This window comes from Mytilus californianus, unplaced genomic scaffold, assembly GCF_021869535.1.
Source record: "Mytilus californianus isolate M0D057914Y unplaced genomic scaffold, xbMytCali1.0.p SCAF_1, whole genome shotgun sequence".
Lineage (NCBI taxonomy): Eukaryota > Metazoa > Mollusca > Bivalvia > Mytilida > Mytilidae > Mytilus > Mytilus californianus.
Genome location: NW_026262581.1, coordinates 76,108,889 through 76,128,412, shown reverse-complemented (window position 1 = coordinate 76,128,412; position 19,524 = coordinate 76,108,889). Strand labels below are relative to the sequence as shown.

The 19,524-nt window shown below is 33.4% G+C and overlaps 1 protein-coding gene across 1 annotated transcript in view; it reads right to left on the bottom strand.

Moving 5' to 3' along the window:
* Nucleotides 1–19,524, bottom strand: part of LOC127707379 (TPR and ankyrin repeat-containing protein 1-like) — a 129,916-nt gene that overhangs the window by 38,881 nt on the left and 71,511 nt on the right. Inside the window, exons 17-25 of the mRNA XM_052211867.1 lie at nt 18,990–19,250; nt 17,567–17,722; nt 15,187–15,797; nt 14,671–14,808; nt 11,763–12,669; nt 9,389–10,494; nt 4,129–4,542; nt 955–1,048; nt 156–374 (exon numbers count right to left, since the gene is read on the bottom strand). Coding sequence (XP_052067827.1) covers nt 156–374; nt 955–1,048; nt 4,129–4,542; nt 9,389–10,494; nt 11,763–12,669; nt 14,671–14,808; nt 15,187–15,797; nt 17,567–17,722; nt 18,990–19,250 — 3,906 coding nt within the window. The remainder of the gene's footprint in view (nt 1–155; nt 375–954; nt 1,049–4,128; nt 4,543–9,388; nt 10,495–11,762; nt 12,670–14,670; nt 14,809–15,186; nt 15,798–17,566; nt 17,723–18,989; nt 19,251–19,524) is intronic.

The window sequence follows — 19,524 nt, the reverse complement described above, 5'->3', positions numbered from 1 at the left end:
TATAGTACAGACGAACAAATAAAAGACCCAGAAAATATAATGCTAACCTTCTGTCGTAGACAGGGCTAAAAATCCAACACTTGTCCTTGAAAATTAGAGAACTTATCTATAGTTTTACAAAACTAAGTTGCTGAAACTAAGTTACTAAAACTTACAATTTTGTACATCATCACTACTGATGGCTTTGACCAAATGGCGAGCTTTGAAATACTCAAACATTGGTGCTCTTTTCTCCATATCTTCATCAAAAATCCAGACATTCACCCGAGCTCGTGTTACTGCTGTGTACAGATGTTTTAATTCTGAGTTCAACACTTTATGTTGGTTAGGGTCAAAGGTCAATGCCCTGGGTCTATCCTTTTGTTGCAAAATGTCTACAAGAAATTTTTATATCAAAAATATATTGCATATAAATTTTAGGAAGACTTATGAGAAAATTGTGCTGAAGGAAATCAATAGGCTTCTTCCTCTTTCCTATGTCTCCCATCTGCATAAATTTCATTTTTAATCAAGCAAGGGATACTCAAGTAATCATTCTGACACATAGATGGAGACTTAACAAAGCAATGACTATATTCTCCTGAATTTTTTTTGGGAGCATATAACAGATATTGAAAGCATTTTCTGAAATACAAATCTATGTTTGATTAAAACATCTTAGTCTGAAATTTTATGCTTAGTTAATGGTAGTCAGAATTTTCATTCTATTGCCTGAACATTTTGCTGAACTAGTATACATCATTGTTTAAGGGGCTGCTGCAGTCTGCCTCAGGGAGCAGGATTTTCTCAGTGTTGAAGACCCCTTGGGCTGTTTTCTGCTCTTTGGTTGGGTTGTTGACTCTTTGACACCTTCCGTTTTTCCATTCTCAATTTTACTTTTTTTAATATACATCTAATCAAGCAAAACTTCAGTACCAAGAAGAGTTTCATTTTATTGTAAACATTATTACTCACCTGCACTTACTGTGACCAAACTCTCTGTTCCAGTTTTCACACTGTTACAAAGTCTCTCTAAGAAATCTGTAACAACTCTCCATTCTTTTGAAGCCTGCAAAAACAAATTATAAGGTAAAAAAGAGTGGGCATTTGTTCATTGTCTTGCCTGCCAAAATGATCATTCCTGAATGATATGCTGAAAAATTAAAGTTCATACCACATGCAATCTAACATACAAGGATTGACTAAGTTATAAACACATCAATGGTCCACTTCATCTTTAGTGAAAGTATGAAAAAAAGTTTAATTGTGAAACTGTTATTTTTTACACGATAATAGCCCAAAAATGGGTAACAATTGATGGAAAATTGGAAAATCATCAAAATTGGGTACTTTCAAATGGCTGTAGCAAAAAAAGAAATGCACCACCATATCATTTTTTCTTCACCAATTATTTTTTTAGTCATATAAACCCAAAAATCATGTTATGAAAAAAAGTTTAATTTTAGAAATTTTTGGCTCCTCAGAGGTGTACATCCTTAAATCTATGTCCAGGATTATCTTAATAATTCTAACTACATCAAAATATTTCAACCTTGATGACATTTTCAAAATTGTTTTATACCGAACCTCACTATCAAAGATCTAACTGTTGAAAGCATGGAAAGCAACCACGACCAGAATGTTGAATCTATGAGTGAAATTAAAAGCAAGGATTTTTAGATATGGACAGAAACCATAATGTTATCTCCTCCCCCCACCCACACACAGCAAGGGTGAAAATGCTTTCACATTTAAATTAAATGGCACTGTAATTGATTAAATAAGTTTGGAAGATTATTTTGATTAGGGGACATTATTTTTTTATCTTTTATTCAAGAAAGGAAGTGATGTACTTAAATTATTGCGAACCAAATGAAACTTTTCCACAGAGTCATCTCCTCCAGAAAGGTCCCAGTGAATAAACTACACAGAGAACAATAGCTATTGTATTTATTCAATTGGACAATAGAACTGACAAAAGTTTAAATAGATTGACCAATAGCAGATAACTCTGTGGAAAAGTTTCATTTGGTTCGCAATAACTATACATATATGAAGAACAGTGCATCTTTAATTGAACAATCCTAATTATATATAAATAAGTATGAAATGTTTGCCACTGGATATTAAACATACAACAATCAAATCAATAAATCTATAAGTGAAATAAAAAGCAAGAAATAAACATTCGTTACAACAACAAAATATATCTATAGGAATTAAACTAACTGTATTGTATGTCTGCCTAAGTCTTGTAACTGTAATATTTCATGCTTAACTTAATAAAATCCAAATTAAAAAAAGGTCTGTTTACCATTATTACTTATATAATTTTTATCATATTCAATACTCGGGACTCTCGTGCTTCACTACACATTGACAGCCCTAGCAAAAACAACAAGAGGCTCTCAAGAGCCTGAATCGCTCACCTGTATATCACAGAGGAGAAGATTTTTAAATGTTAGCAAACTTGATGAACAAATTGTGTAAAATTGTCTTTAAAGGGCAATAACTCCTTAAGGGGTCAATTGACAATTTTGGTCATATTAACTTTTTTGTAGATCTTACTTTGCTGAACATCATTGCTGCTTACAGTTTATATATATCTATGATAATATTCAAAATAATAACAAAAAACTGCAAAATTTTGTTAAAACTACCAATTTGGTGGCAGCAACCCAACAATGGGTTGTTCGAATGTCTGATAATTTCAGGGCTGATAGATCTTGACAAATTCAACAATTTTACCCCATGTCACACTTGCTCTAAATGATGTAGTTTTTGAGATATAAGCCAAAAACTGCATTTGACCCTTATGTTCTATTTTTAGCCATGGCGGCCATGTTTGTCGATGGATCAAAACTTCTGATACAATTTATAAACAAAATACCCTAAGGAACATTTATTTAAGTTTGAAGGTAATTGGCCCAGTAGTTTCAGAGGAGAAGATTTTTAAATGTTAGCAAACTTGATGAACAAATTGTGTAAAATTGTCTTTAAAGGGCAATAACTCCTTAAGGGGTCAATTGACAATTATGATCATATTAACTTTTTTGTAGATCTTACTTTGCTGAACATTATTGCTGCTTACAGTTTATATATATATCTATGATAATATTCAAAATAATAACAAAAAACTGCAAAATTTTGTTAAAACTACCAATTCGGTGGCAGCAACCCAACAATGGGTTGTTCGATTCATCTGAAAATTTCAGGGGCGATAGATCTTGACCAATTAAACAATTTTATCCCATGTCACATTTGCTCTAAAAGATGTAGTTTTTGAGATATAAGCCAAAAACTGCATTTGACCCTTATGTTCAATTTTTAGCCATGGCGGCCATGTTTGTCAATGGATACAAACTTCCGATTTATAAACAAGATACCCTAAGGAACATTTAGTTAAAGTTTTAAGGTAATTGGCCCAGTAGTTTCAGAGGAGAAGATTTTTAAATGTTAGCAAACTTGATGAACAAATTGTGTAAAATTGTCTTTAAAGGGCAATAACTCCTTAAGGGGTCAATTGACAATTATGGTCATATTAACTTTTTTGTAGATCTTACTTTGCTGAACATTATTGCTGCTTACAGTTTATATATATCTATAATAATATTCAAAATAATAACAAAAAACTGCAAAATTTTGTTAAAACTACCAATTCAGTGGCAGCAACCGAACAATGGGTTGTTCGATTCATCTGAAAATTTCTGGGGCGATAGATCTTGACCAATTAAACAATTTTCTCCATGTCACATTTGCTCTAAAAGATGTAGTTTTTGAGATATAAGCCAAAAACTGCATTTGACCCCTATGTTCTATTTTTAGCCATGGCGGCCATGTTTGTCGATGGATCAAAACTTCTGATACAATTTATAAACTAGATACCCTAAGGAACATTTAGTTAAAGTTTGAAGGTATTTGGCCCAGTAGTTTCAGAGGAGAAGATTTTTGAAATAGTTTACGACGACAGACGACGACGACAGACGACAGACGATGGACGCCAAGTGATGGCATAAGCTCACATGGGGCCCTTTGAGCCCCGGTGAGCTAATAAAATGGATAAGTAAGGTATACCTGAAAACAGACAAAGATATACATTCAATAAAGAAGACAAACAAAATTTAATGTCACATTGCAAGTCCTCCATACCTGTGAATCCTTGAAAAAGTTGTAGAGCAAAATATCATCAAACTCAAGACCTTTGGCTTCATATATTGTCAATATAAGACCACATTGAAGTTCTTCTGGAACATTCTCTCTTGCTGCATCATTTACAACCAAGATAGCTTGGTGAGCTCCAAATTCGATGTGAGAGGTCTTACGTTTGTTTCCTCTGAGTAACAGAGCCAGGTCACTGAAACTACAAGACTCTAACAAGACTGGATTAGGTCCATTAAAGAGTCCTTGATCTTTGTTCAGTCTGTCAAAGGATTCTGGGAAAAATTCAACCATAACATCAAGGATACTAGATGCAAGGGAGAGAATTCCTGCATGTGAACGGTAGTTGTGTGTCAGCTGGTATACTTGCTTAGGAATTGCTACCCCAGAAGTTTTTCCCATGGCCTGAAAAAGGAACACCAATAATTTTAAAAACAAAAAACAACCATCATCGTTTAAAACATTTTTTTTAAATAATAAATTTAGACTGGAGGTTATGCAGTGACTGTTCCGAATTTTGGTAAATTTGTGGATTCAGTTTTTTGAAGAAAATGTCAAAATCTTTATTGTTTCGTTTAATCTGTTTCCATATGAAAAACCGGTCATCGTAAACCAGTCCGGTAATGATATATCTTAATACCAACAAGAGTGCACACGCTGAAATGTCTCGCCTTCTTTACTAACCATTGATTTTATGTTGATAGTCCTAAATATAAAGCTTTACTACAAGTAACACATAAACTTAACATGATCCAAGAAAATGAGGTCAAGGTCAGATAAAACAAACGAGAAATACATGTACACCTTACAATCATTCAATAAACCAAACATAGTTGACCTATTGCTTATCGTTTCTAAGAAACAGTCTTAACCAAGAAAACTTAACATTGACCAATGAACCATGAAAATGAGGTCAAGGTCAGATGAACCATGCCAGACAGACATGTACACCTTACAATCAATGTATGCATTAAATATAGTTGACCTATGGCTTATAGTATCTAAGAAACAAACTTAACCATGAAAACTTAACATTGACCAATGAACCATGAAAATGAGGTCAAGGTCAGATGATACCTGCCAGACAGACATATACACCTTACAATCCTTCCATACAACAAATATAGTTGATCTATTGCTTATAGTTGAAGAAAAACAAACCAAAACACAAAAACTTAACACTGAGAAATGAACCGTGAAAATGAGGTCAAGGTCAAATAAAACCTGCGAGACTGACATGTACATCATAAAATATTTCCATACACCAAATATAGTTGACCTATTGCATATAGTATTATAAAAAAAGACCAAAACTCAAAAACTTAACTTTGACCACTGAACCATGAAAATGAGGTCAAGGTCAGATGACACCTACCAGTTGGACATGTACACCTTACAATCATTCCATATACCGGTATATGTAGTAGACCTACTGCTTATAGTATCTGATATATGGACTTGAACACGAAAACTTAACCTTATTCACTGATCCATGAAATATGTGGTATGGAAACTTGTAGTATAATTTCAGAGAGATCCATACACCGTTCCACAGTTATTGTCTGGAAACTAGAAAATGCTTATTTTTGGCCCCTTTTTGGCCCCATATTTCTTAACTGTTGGTACCATAACCCCCAAAATCAATCCCAACCTTCCTTTTGTGGTATTTAACCTTATGGTCAAATTTCAAAAAGATCCATTCACTTAAACTAAAGTTAGAGTGCGAAAACCAATGTGTCTTCGGACGACGACGCCGACGACGCCAACGTCATACCAATATACGACCACAAAATATTTTTGCGGTCGTATAAAAACTGCAAAACTTTTGTTAAAAATTACTAACTCAGGGGCAGCAACCCAACAACGAGTTGTCGGATTCGTCTGAAAATTTCAGGGCAGATAAATCTTAATCTGATGAACATTTTTGACACCTGTCAGATTTGCTCTAAATGCTTTAGTTTCAGAGATATAAACCAAAAACTGCATTTTACCCCTATGTTCTATTTTTAACCAAGTCGGCCATGATGGTTGGAAGGCGGGGTCATCGGACAAATTTTTGAAACTAGATACCCTAATAATGATTATGGCCAAGTATGGTTAAATTTGTCTCAGTAGTTTCAGAGAAGAAGATTTTTGTAAAAGATTACAAAAATTTACAACAAGAGTGCACACGCTGAAATGTCTCGCCTTCTTTACTAATCATTGATATTATGTTGATAGTCCTAAATATAAAGCTTTATTACAACTGTCACATAAACTTAACATTAACCAAGTAAACTAAACATTGACCAATGAACCATGAAAATGAGGTCAAGGTCAGATGAACCATGCTATTCATAAAATATTTCCATACACCAAATATAGTTGAACTATTGCATATAGTATTAGAAAAAAAGACCAAAACTCAAAAACTTAACTTTGACCACTGAACCATGAAAATGAGGTCAAGGTAAGATGACACCTGCCAGCTAGACATGTACACCTTACAATCATTCCATACACCAAATATAGCTGACCTATTGCATGCAGTATTAGAAAGAAAGACCAAAACTCAAAAACTTAACTTTGACCACTGAACCATGAAAATGAGGTCAAGGTCAGATGACACCTGCCAGCTAGACATGTACACCTTACAATCATTCCATACACCAAATATAGTAGACCTATTACATACAGTATAAGAAAAACAGACCAAAACACAAAAACTTAACTATAACCACTGAACCATGAAAATGAGGTCAAGGTCAGATGACACCTGCCAGTTGGACATGTACACCTTACAGTCCTTCCATACACCGAATATACTAGACCTATTGCTTATAGTATCTGAGATATGGACTTGACCACGAAAACTTAACCTTGTTCACTGATCCATGAAATGAGGTCGAGGTCAAGTGAAAACTGTCTGACGGGCATGAGGACCTTGCAAGGTACGCACATATTAAATATAGTTATCCTATTACTCATAATAAGAAAGAAATTAACATTACAAAAAATGTTGTCTTTTTTTTCAAGTAGTCACTGAACCATGAAAATGAGGTCAAGGACAATGGACATATGACAGACGGAAACTTCGTAGCATAAGGCATCTATATACAAAGTATGAAGCATCTAGGTCTTCTATCTTCTAAAATATAAAGCTATTAAGAAGTTAGCTAACGCCGCCGCCGGATCACTATCCCTATGTCGAGCGTCGCAGGCTTGGCAAAAATTACCACATGGAAATAAACATGACTTTTTGCAGATCCGCAAACACAGTAAGGTTTACCCATACGACACTACGATTAAATTATTTTGATATTTAAACAAGCAAGATAACCCCTTTTCATTCTTTTAAAACAGCAAAATTTAATTCGAAAAAAATAAAATAATCATGTTGGTATGCTTTTAATTGGTAATCCAGACGGATCGAGATTAGCCGATAGACTAAAGAGGGCCCTGAATTTCACTGTATCACTGCGTTCTAAAATGAAGTCTGTTACGTAACCTTTAGCAGATCAAAATTTTTAAGTGAAAGGGTGAACTATTAAACTTCTATTTGAATATCGCGTTTTAGGAATGCTTAATCAAATAAACTTAATTTTCGTTACAAAAGTGGAGCAAACACATACTTTTACTTGATCTTGAAAGAACTGTAGAATGAAAAACGTGTGAACTCTATTTTGAAGATAAACAAAATGGCCATACACGATGACAGTAAAAAGCAAATGCTTTTAAAAACTAAAATGAAATACTGTGGATTCATTTTAAAATATTTGTGGGATACCTATTTTTGTGGATTTCTTGGGTAAATATGTATGAACCACAAATTTAAATGTTAAAAGAAGTACAAGTTTATAAAGACTTGTAAGCAGACTTTGCCAAAACTACATAACAAATATCCAAAGAAATTGGTATTCTTGTAAATAAATAAATCCACATTAGGCCTATGGTTCAGTAGAAATACTCCTCAGGCCTATCTAATATTCCTGAAAAATTTTGAACACTGCAGGCATAGTTCCTCCAACATGTGAACTGCATAAGCTTTTCAGAACAAAATTATAAATCTTCATGAACATCATCCACATTAAATAATTTTATGAATATCCAACAAACTAACTTGAATAACTATATCGTTTGTTTTACACTAGTCTTTTTGGGGCCCTTTATAGCTTGCTATTCAGTGTGAGCGAAGGCTCCATGTTGAAGGCCGTACTTTGACCTATACTTGTTTAATTTTTACTCATTGTGACTTGGATGGATAGTTGTCTCATAGGCATTCATACCACATCTTCTTATTTATATTAACCTATAATATCTTAGCTTGACAAGAAATCATTCAGTCTATTTATTATAATAACATTAAAAGTTTTAAGATTATAATGATCTTCCATCATATGAAAACAGAAAGGACCTTGTAAGGAACACCTCTGCAAAATTTGGTTTCATTCTGTTGAATGGTTCTTAAGAACAAGACCAAAAGCTAATGGACAGACTAAGCAAAAGTGATGATGACATAAGCTCAAATGGCCGAAATAGCCTACATAAAACAGCCCAAGGCAAATTATCTTCATTTTTGCCTCAGATCGACGTATATAATTTTCTTTTACAATTTCAAAATTTTATAACTAACTATCTTGCTGTAAACATAGAGAATACGAATAAAAGTGTTTGATCTTTTACTGTGAATATAAAACATCAGAGCTACCTCCCCTTGTAAATACATTTTAGCAGATTTTTAAATAAATTAAAAGCAAAAGCTAAATTGTACACGTGAGAGAGATTACAATGCAACTTTTCCATATAATTCTTTTTTTCACTCTTAAGAATAGTTGATCGACACTGATCTTTAAAGAATTCTACATGTAACAGTGCTTTCAAGACCTGATAGATAGACGCATGGACAGATGTCCGGTATGTCTATGTCCCCTGCAACGCGTCATATGGGGGACATTGAGGTAAGTAGGTAGGTAGGAATTTTTTTTTTATTTGCCAATAAATTTAACTTCAACATTTGGGGAGACATGCACATTTATCCTAATTTAATACAGAAAATTTCAATAAAACTAAAGTTGATAGGCATTTTGAGGAATAAATAAATAGGATAAGTAAAAAAAGTGTATTTTGCTATGGCCTAACCACCTACAAGTTATGCCAATATCACACATTAAAATTACATAAAACAGAGTTTTTGCTGAGCATGTACTGATTTTATGTCATTTATGGATACCCCATATCCTTTGTTTTTCTATTGTAAAAACTTTAACATTACCTGTAATGAATTACTGGCATAGAAGAAGAGAGATTTGAGATCACTGAATCTGAAGGATATTCCTCTCATGATGCCCTGAGCTGTATCTCCCGTCAGAAACATATCGTTGGGATTCTGACACAATCTCAGAAGTAAACAAAGCTCTGCCTGAGTGAAATCTTGAGTTTCATCAACAAATATCTGATGAATCACCCAGTTCATATCCTGTTGTTTACACACACGCTGATACACGTTACGAACAAGATCTGTCTCGTCGAACAAGAACTTCTGTTTCCTCGCATGTTCATAGCGTTTGAACAAAGAGTAAATATGTTCTCTTTCTCCAGAAAAATTAGGCGCTCTTTTTCTTCCAAGGTCAAAGTACTCTTCTTTCTCTAGGTATCCTGTTGGCTTGGATAAAGCTTCATATGAACCTTTAATAAATGACATTATTTCTGTCCACACAAGTGAAGGATGATATTTCTTTCCAACACCTTTATTCATATGAGGCCATACTGTTTCAGCAAACAATTCATATGTCATCTCTCTTCTAGGAGGTACTCTTTTCCTGGTTTGACGATCTTGGTTTTGATTATCTTGATCTTCTTCCAATATCTCTTCTTCTTCTTCATCACTGTCACTTTCGTCATCAGAATCTTCTTGAAGATATGGAAGAATACTGAGAGGTCCATCTCCATCTGTCCATCCTTGAATATCAACCTTCAAACTTCCATCCTCTGTTCGATCAAAAAAGTAAGGTTCATCTATGGATGCATCTAGCATCAACAATAACTGCCGAGAGGTTACAAACAGAGGAAACTGGTAATCATTCAAATCTTGAAGACGGTTAGGCAAATTTTGATTCTCTGCTTCTAAATGATTTTTAGCTAAATCGCAGGCATGCATAAGTTCCCTGAAGTTTTTCTGAACTTCATTACATAACACAGCATTCTTAGTGATGAAAATTTGATGTAAATGGTCATACTGTTGTCCGTTGACATCCTCAATTTCTCCAGCCTCATTTTCATCATTTGGTGCTGCAGTGGCTCCCTCTACATCTTGACTTCCTCCGGATATCTGTCTGTCCACAGCTACATTTTCTTCCACAATTAACACATCATCAACTTCTAGAATTTAAAATTGATGGACAATAAATATTTCCGTTTTTGATATTAAAATTCATTCATGCATGAAAATTTTGAAAGGAAATTCTGTTAATAACTTTCCAACTTTAGACTAAAACTCAAATATTCTATCCCTTTTATTCTTTACCAATAAACATTCTGTTTAAATTTTGTACATATCAGTCATGTAAAATATATTATGGCATAGAAATCACAGAGAAAAAAATGAAAAATAATGTAAATCCACTATCACAACTCAAAAACAAAAACCATGTAAAAAAAATTGATAAAGATGAACATTAAATCCAATGTATCACTTGTGATTGTTTTGGAGTGTAAAGTGAATTATTATTGACTGCCAAAAATTTAAGTTCATTTATCTAGTTAAATACAGAAAATAAAAAAAATAAAGTTTTTTCTTGTGATGCCATTTCTTGATTTTGAAGAAGTTGCTGTCCAATTTTTGTAAAATCAATAAAAGTTTCACAAAGTTATTGATGTAAAAAAAACTTAAACCACAGACTGAATCTAAATACTGAATGGCACAGACACCTACGACCACAGTGGATTGTAGGATTGCTATGTCTTGCTTCGCGACAAAATATCACAGGCTTGACAAATATGGTCATTCTTTATGTGCTTGTCCCAAGTCAGGAGCATGTAGTTTAGTGGTTGTCGTTGGTTCATGTCTGTCATATTTGTTTTTCATAAATTGTTTTGTTATTAATAAGTCCATTTTCTTAATTGATGTCTGGGCCTTTTCTATCTCATTGTTTAAGGCAGTACGGTTGCCTATATTGCTTACATCCACTTCATTTGAACTTTGGTGGATAGTTAGTTGTCTCATTGGCAATCATACCACATCTCCTTAATTTTATATTGCTCTCCAATCTTTCTAAAAATGAACATAATAAAACATTGGCATATTTGAATTTCAAAACAACTGAGCTTAAACAGCTTTATGTGAATGAAGGTAATAAAAATATATATTTATAGCTCTAAATATAATGCTTTAAAACAGGTATCCAACTTGGTCTTCCTTTTTTTTTTATCGAAGTCAATTATACAACTTCAATATTTGAGGTTTTCTTTATATACAATTCTGCTCTGATTTGTTGGCTTAATGGAGAAGTTTTGCTCTTGTAATACAAATAACCAGCTGAGCTGTCTTTTTTTATAACTTTATTTTTCATTTTAATTGACCCGTCACAACACAAAAAAACTGATTATTTTTCAGAAATTGAAAACATTATTAATGATTTAATCAATACCTTCTGGGTCCTCTTCATCCTGTACTTGGTTCCTCTGTTCTTTGTATATATCACCTCTTGGTAGCAGTGGAGCATCAGCCTCCTTAGCTTTTGTCCAGTACCATAAAAACCTACTCCATAATCTATACAGGCAACAGGTTGTCTTGCCTGTACCACTTCGACCTAGTAAAAGGATAGGTGCGTTTGACTGGAGATTAATGATGGCATGTTCCAAGTCTGTCACACGGAATGGAAAGTCTACTTTGATTTCTATGTTTTGTAAAATGTGTGAAATAAGATTTGAAGAGAAAGAATAAAACTTTAGAATGTGATATTCTGTCTCGTTGGCACTTGCTGGAGGAAAGTACTGCTTTACTTCCTCCAAGACACTCTTTTCAAAGTCTGTTTCAGCATAAATTCTAGGCACTCTCTTCTTTTTATTAGAATACTGATCATGTTTGACACCCTTCAGCTTTTTCTGTATGATACAAGACTCACCACGAGTGTGAGATTTTACAATTCTCTGAACAGAACTGTAGATTTTGTCATGGTCAAAGACTATGTCCCATACTCTTATGATTTCTGAGTATATTTTTCCACCTTTAACTGGACGATCTGACAACTGTTCATCATTGCATTCAAGAATTCTTTCTGCTGACTCACTCAATCTTGGAGAAAAAGCAATGGCAAGTTCCCATATAATTCTACCTCCTTTGGTGATCTTGGCTTCATACAACCGTAGTGTTTCAGGAACGTGATGGAGCCTCTTACACAGAATTTGAGTCCATTCTCCAGCTGCCAGATGCTGAATCTTACAGACAATCCTTTGTTTCAATTCTGGGAGAACATGCTTGTCCCTCAAGGCTTTCCATACATCAGCAGTACATTCAACCTCCCATTCTAAATTTTCAAATACTTGTGGATCAAACTGTAAAATAGAATTGATTCAATAGGATTGATCGATTTTTGTTTGCTCAATGTCCAGTGGTAAATATTTCATACATGTTCAGGACGAGAACAAATTAACAATAAATACAATAGGTAGAACCTGTAATAGAAGTCATCCACGACAAAATATGACACAGTATAAGTTTCTAGTTTCATCTTAAATAACTTAAGCTTCATTGATGGTTTCTTCAAATTTGAAATTGAAATGAGATCTCATCTTTAATATCTTCTAACAAACTCCTAGATTTTAAACTGTCTCTTTTAGTTTGTGTCACTGATACTTTTTCCAGTATATTTTAATACATGTACCTTTAAAAGAATTCTGAGTATATTTAATTTCAAAGGCAACATAAAGTTTTCAACTGAGGTTTTTAATTATTTTTTGCCACTATATGTATATGTGTGTCAATTTGTAAAGTCATTTTAAAGTGACATTAGTTTGTTTATAGGCATGTCATAATGAGTATGACATCAGTAATTATTGGCAATGTTTGATATTTTTGTGTACATTGATAGCTATATAGAAACAATATGAGTAGGTAAGATCAAAGACAGAATGATCAAAATACTCACATTTTTTTATCCTTTAAAGTTTTAATCTTTCATAAAGAAACTTTTAAGGATGTTCGCTCCTCTGGGTTTTTGAATTTTTGTCAGATGTTCGGAATCCTCTGGTTTTATCCATGTAGTGCCATTAAAAAAATTTGCCCATTAACCCCAACTTTTCTTTCCATAATTTGATTACATATAGTTTAAAATGTCATTTTGAAAATCTTATAAAATCCTTGTTATTTTTTCATCGTTTTTGAAAGAAAAAAGGTGCCAATGATAAATGTATGAAAAATCTAGAGAGAATTATTTCCCGCCAGATTTTCAATGGTTTATATCTCGAAAACAAGCACACAGACCTTTCATTTTTTTCTGCTATTTTAGTTTCTTTATTTATATACTATCAATTTAAATCAGCCTTTTAAAAAGCTTGTTATTTTGAAACAGAGTAGCGAACGTCCTTAAGTCCATACATTTGGGTAGTATCTATCCAAACGGGGTGAAGTGGACCAAAAAAGATTAATAATGTCCAAAATGTACTGAAATATAGTAATAATGTACCAAAATGGATCAAAAAGGAGAATTAATGTACTGAAGTGAGGCAATTAATTAACAAAAGGAAGCAACATGGACAATGAAAATTAACCAATCAAAACATGTAAAGTTAAACATGATCTTTATCAAAGACAACAGCATCTTTTAAATAAAAATCAAATGGGGTGGATGGATCGAGATCTATACTGCCTTCTTTACGTGAGTATCAAGTTGAAAAAAAAAAACAAAAAAAAACAGTACATAATTTGTAGATTCTACCACTGCATCAAGTGTGATACCATATTATCTACTCCAGACAGTTAAAGACGAGATTTGGTAGTGGAATCTGTTTCTCTAATGATTTATAGACAATATAGACAATTCTAATCAATATTTTCAAATCATCTGCAAAAAGATAGTGTTCTTTCTATGTAAAGTTATCAAACATAAACACCTTTTTTCAATAGGAAATTCAAAGGAAAGCAAGAAACTTTGACGTCATAATCCAATTTTAACCAATGAAGAAATGAGATCAAACAAACCACACGTTGATTAAATAAAAATAATCAACAGGTCAGGAAAAGGATAAATCAGATAAAAATAAGAAAAACAATTATTTTATGCAATTCACCAGTACATATTTTTCCTTCTCAAACAAAAGACATAAAGCTTTATGTATATATATTTAGTCTGTATATGTACAAGGAAAAGTGCAAACATAAGCTATGGGAAGCTTTTAATTCCATCTTGATTTAGTTAAGTCAATTATGGTATGTAATAACATTTAGGTACATTTTGGTAAATAACCGAACCCTCTTACATGTACATTCATCAAAACATTACCTGTGTCTAAAGTAAAAACATATCACATCTATTTGAAAGTAATACTTAGCTTTACCTGGAACTTTTCTTCTAAACTCTCTTCTTCATCATCGTCTGATTCCTGTTCTATTTCCAGCTGCAATGGTTCTGGTTCCTGGTTCACTTTAGGTTCTACAGTAACTGGTCCTTGATCTGTATCCTGTGGTTTAGGTGTCTGGGGAAAAAAGATAAAAACTATGGCTTCTTAATGTATTTTTTTCAAATAATTATACAGGCAATTAAAAGAGCAAAACAAAGCAGTAGATTATGTGCAGCCATATTCTGAAATATTTTGTCATTTGGAGAATTTGGTACCTAATATACTTTATTCATTACAAACATGTGGTAAATTTTAATTGTACAGCAGTATCTGTTCGTGACATTTGTAAATAAATAACAGACATGAAGATAAGGGTCCCACTGAATGAAACCTTTATAACTCAAACTTAATGGGTCTAAAAAGAGGATGTATGGCTCACCTTGACCTATGATGGTTATCAAAAATGGTAATTATATGTACCTACATATTCTGTCTTACAATTGCCTGCTTTACCTGAGGTTCTGCTTTTTCTTTTTTGGACTTTTTACTGGGTTTCTCTAAATTATCTGCTCTACTGGAGTATTTACTGTAAGCAACATCATCCAGTTCATAAATCAGCTCCTCAATTCTCCTTCTCAGAGCTTCTTTTCTTAATGGTTGTCTGATGACAGGTTTTTCTACAATAGTAGGCACTTCCTCTGCTCTTTCATATTGCAGAAGATCTTCTGCTTCAGCCTCTGTAATTGCTTCATTTTGTTCCGACGATTGGTTATCTACCTTGGTTTTAACAGACTTTTTTTGCTGTCCTGTAGCTTTTGGTTTTTTGGATGAAATTTTGGTTGGCCCACCAACTGATGCCAATCTAAAGAACTGAAGCCTACGGTCATTCTTAGCATTCAAATAATGAATTGGGAGTTTGCCTTCACTGTTCTTTACATTTGATGAAATTTTCTTGTCACAGAGAAGTTCTGTTGCTTTTTGAACAGTAGAATTATATTTCATTTTGGCAACCAGGTGATACAGACTGTCTCCATTTTTATCCTGTTCATTGGGATCTAACATGTGGTATTTTTCTGGGTCTTTTTCAAACATTTCCAAAAACAGGTTGAAAATTGAGAAATTCCCTGTGAATAAAATTACACTATTATATTGATTGATTGTAAGATAAACAAGATGTTTGGGTTTGGCACTTGAAACATAAATGTATACCAGATTTATCATTATATGCTACACATGTTTATTATTTATCAAAGATCTGCGGTTCAATCCACTGAATCTAGGCTCTCCTGATTTGTGCACTATAAAAAAAAGTCATTATGCTATTTGACTGAAAAGTAATAAAGTTGAACCAAACACAAGAAAGAAACAAACAAACATAAACAAGATACTATTCCTTACTTATGAAACCAACTTTAAGTTGTAGGTAAACACGAAGTTGATAAGCAACACATTGATCACATGACACTTAAAACCAAATTAAAGGAAGCTCTTTAAATTAATTTCATTGCTTTGGATAATGCTGTATAAATGGGTGTGTCTCCCTGATTGACAGGCATTTATTACCTTCCTCACCTCTATCCCTTTCTATTGCTATAGATAATGCAGCATGGATGGGTGTGTCTCCCTGATTGACAGACATCTGTCCCTTTCTATTGTTAAAGATAATGCAGGATGGATTAGAGTATCTCCCTGATTGACAGACATCTGTCCATTTCTATTGTTATAGATAATGCAGCATGGATTAGAGTATCTCCCTGATTGACAGACATCTGTTCCTTTCTATTGTTATAGATAATGATGCATGGATGGGTGTGTCTCCCTGATTGACAGACATCTGTTCCTTTCTATTGATATAGATAATGCAGCATGGATTAGAGTATCTCCCTGATTGACAGACATTTATTACCTTACTTACCTCTATCCCTTTCTATTGCTATAGATAATGCTGCATGGATGGGTGTGTCTCCCTGATTGACAGACATCTGTCCCTTTCTATTGTTAAAGATAATGCAGCATGGATTAGAGTATCTCCCTGATTGACAGACATCTGTTCCTTTCTATTGTTAAAGATAATGCAGCATGGATTAGAGTATCTCCCTGATTGACAGACATCTGTTCCTTTCTATTGTTAAAGATAATGCAGCATGGATTAGTTTCTCCCTGATTGACAGACATCTGTTCCTTTCTATTGTTATAGATAATGCAGCATGGATTAGAGTATCTCCCTGATTGACAGACATTTATTACCTTACTTACATCTATCCCTTTCTATTGCTATAGATAATGCAGCATGGATGGGTGTGTCTCCCTGATTGACAGACATCTGTTCCTTTCTATTGTTATAGATAATGCAGCATGGATTAGAGTATCTCCCTGATTGACAGACATTTATTACCTTACTTACATCTATCCCTTTCTATTGCTATAGATAATGCAGCATGAATGGGTGTGTCTCCCTGATTGACAGACATCTGTCCCTTTCTATTGTTAAAGATAATGCAGCATGGATTAGAGTATCTCCCTGATTGACATACATCTGTCCCTTTCTATTGTTATAGATAATGCAGCATGGATTAGAGTATCTCCCTAATTGACAGACATCTGTCCCTTTCTATTGTTATAGATAATGCAGCATGGATTAGAGTATCTCCCTAATTGACAGACATTTATTACCTTACTTACCTCTATCCCTTTCTATTGCTATAGATAATGCTGCATGGATGGGTGTGTCTCCCTGATTGACAGACATCTGTTCCTTTCTATTGTTAAAGATAATGCAGCATGGATTAGAGTATCTCCCTGATTGACAGATATCTGTCCCTTTCTATTGTTATAGATAATGCAGCATGGATTAGTGTATCCCTGATTGACAAACATCTGTCCCTTTACTTACCTCTATCCCTTTCTATTGCTATAGATAATGCAGCATGGATTGGAGTGTCTCCCTGATTGACAGACAGATGTGATGGACATGCTCCATGGTTAAATAATGTCTCCAATACTTTAAATTGTTCCTCCTGTACAGCTGTCTGAATACATCTCTTGCCCTCTAAATAACGAAATTTCGAAAAGTCATCACCCTTTAAATCTTTTTTTGTTTATTGCTCAATTGTAGTGCTTAGCTTGTTTATTTTTAGCACACCATTCTAAATAAATATCAAATAAGTTTTTTAAATTGCATAAGAAAAAATTTGTTAGAAATGTTATAAAAATAGCTTTTGACTTAATGAAAATAGCCATGAAATGAAAATTAATTCAGTAAAAGGCAAAATAATGTCAAATATTACTCCTTAATTTTAAATATCAAGTGTAATTTGTGTTCATCTATTCACTGGCAAAAGTGTTTTGGGCAACACTTGTGCTAAGTTTTAAGTATTAAGACTTTTTTTTTGTGAAATCTGACAAATCTTGCTAATGACGTCACAATCAAATTGTGACATAAAGGCTTTGCTGATAGTCTAATTTTCTGAAATTTTTTCTTGATTCTTACGAAATTAGACATCAGGGAATGTTTTTTTTTTTAGGTAAATTTAATGGGCCAAATAAGCCACTTAATGTACCATGAGCTTAAATTAGTGTTATTTTCATTCTACAATGGCATCACATGACCATATCATGAATACATGAATTTTTAAAAAAAATGAAAGACCGATGCCCAAAGAATGTCATTTAAATTCTCCCTCATGAATTCGTCCGAATTTAAAACATTTCTATACTAAATAAATGGCTAAATAAGAGACAAGTCATAATTTAGGTTTGTTTGCTCGCAGTAACTTTCTTATTTTCTCAGCGAAACAACATTTAATATCTTGTAAACATTTTACAAATTACAAAAATATACCACAATTCCATCTATATACATTCACAATGTCCTCTAAATACATATCAATACAAACATAACTGTAATATATTATGCAGAGCTTAACGTTAACTTCGTCTATCAAAGTTACTGGAGCACATCGATAATAATCAAACGTAATCAGGACTTATATATGCCTATAAAACCCCACCCGTACTACCGCCCTCGAAATATTCGTGCAGAAAACAACAGTAACATCAGACCACTTCTGATTTACATACTAGCCAAACTTGTACCACAAGTCTAAAGATAGAAATAGAATAGGGAAATTCCAAATATAACGGAATAGAAATAAATTTAATAGATATTTACCTTTTGGTTTTTAAAGGGTCAAAAAGTGGCATTTTCAGGCTATCTTCTTTTTTTTTGACAGGGCAACAAAATGTTTTAGGGTCAATCATCAAACGGTCAGTCAGGAGGTAGGAACATATATTTTTCCTTCACTACAATCACCTACCATTTTCAATAACAGCACCACTTTTGAGCATAGATTCAATGATTTTTGTCAGAAGCTGATGAGATCCTTTGAGTGAGGAATGAATGATGACTCTTGGTAGTTTGATACCCTTAGCATAATCAAGTAGGTCAGTCTGACCATGATGTTTCCTGTGTTCATCAACTACAACATCCAACTGTCTCCAGTTCTCTCCCTTGACCAATCCTGTCACAATTCTCTGGTAGTACTTGTAAGGTATCCTAACCAATCTTTCTGGTATTTCTGTAAGTAAAAATATGTATGGCAAATACTTATTTGATCATTACCACTATTGAAATGATTAAGGCACCTCTCAACTCATGACAATAATTCATTTTAGTACTCCTAATTTGGTTTACTGCAAATTCATTCATATCAAACCTGAACAAAGTCTGACACATAACAAAACTAGATTCTCTCTAGAGCCTGTGTCGCTCACCTGATTCTACTTTGGTTTTGGAAATAATGTTAAAATAGATTAAAATCATAACAGATACCCTAATAATGAGTGAGGCCA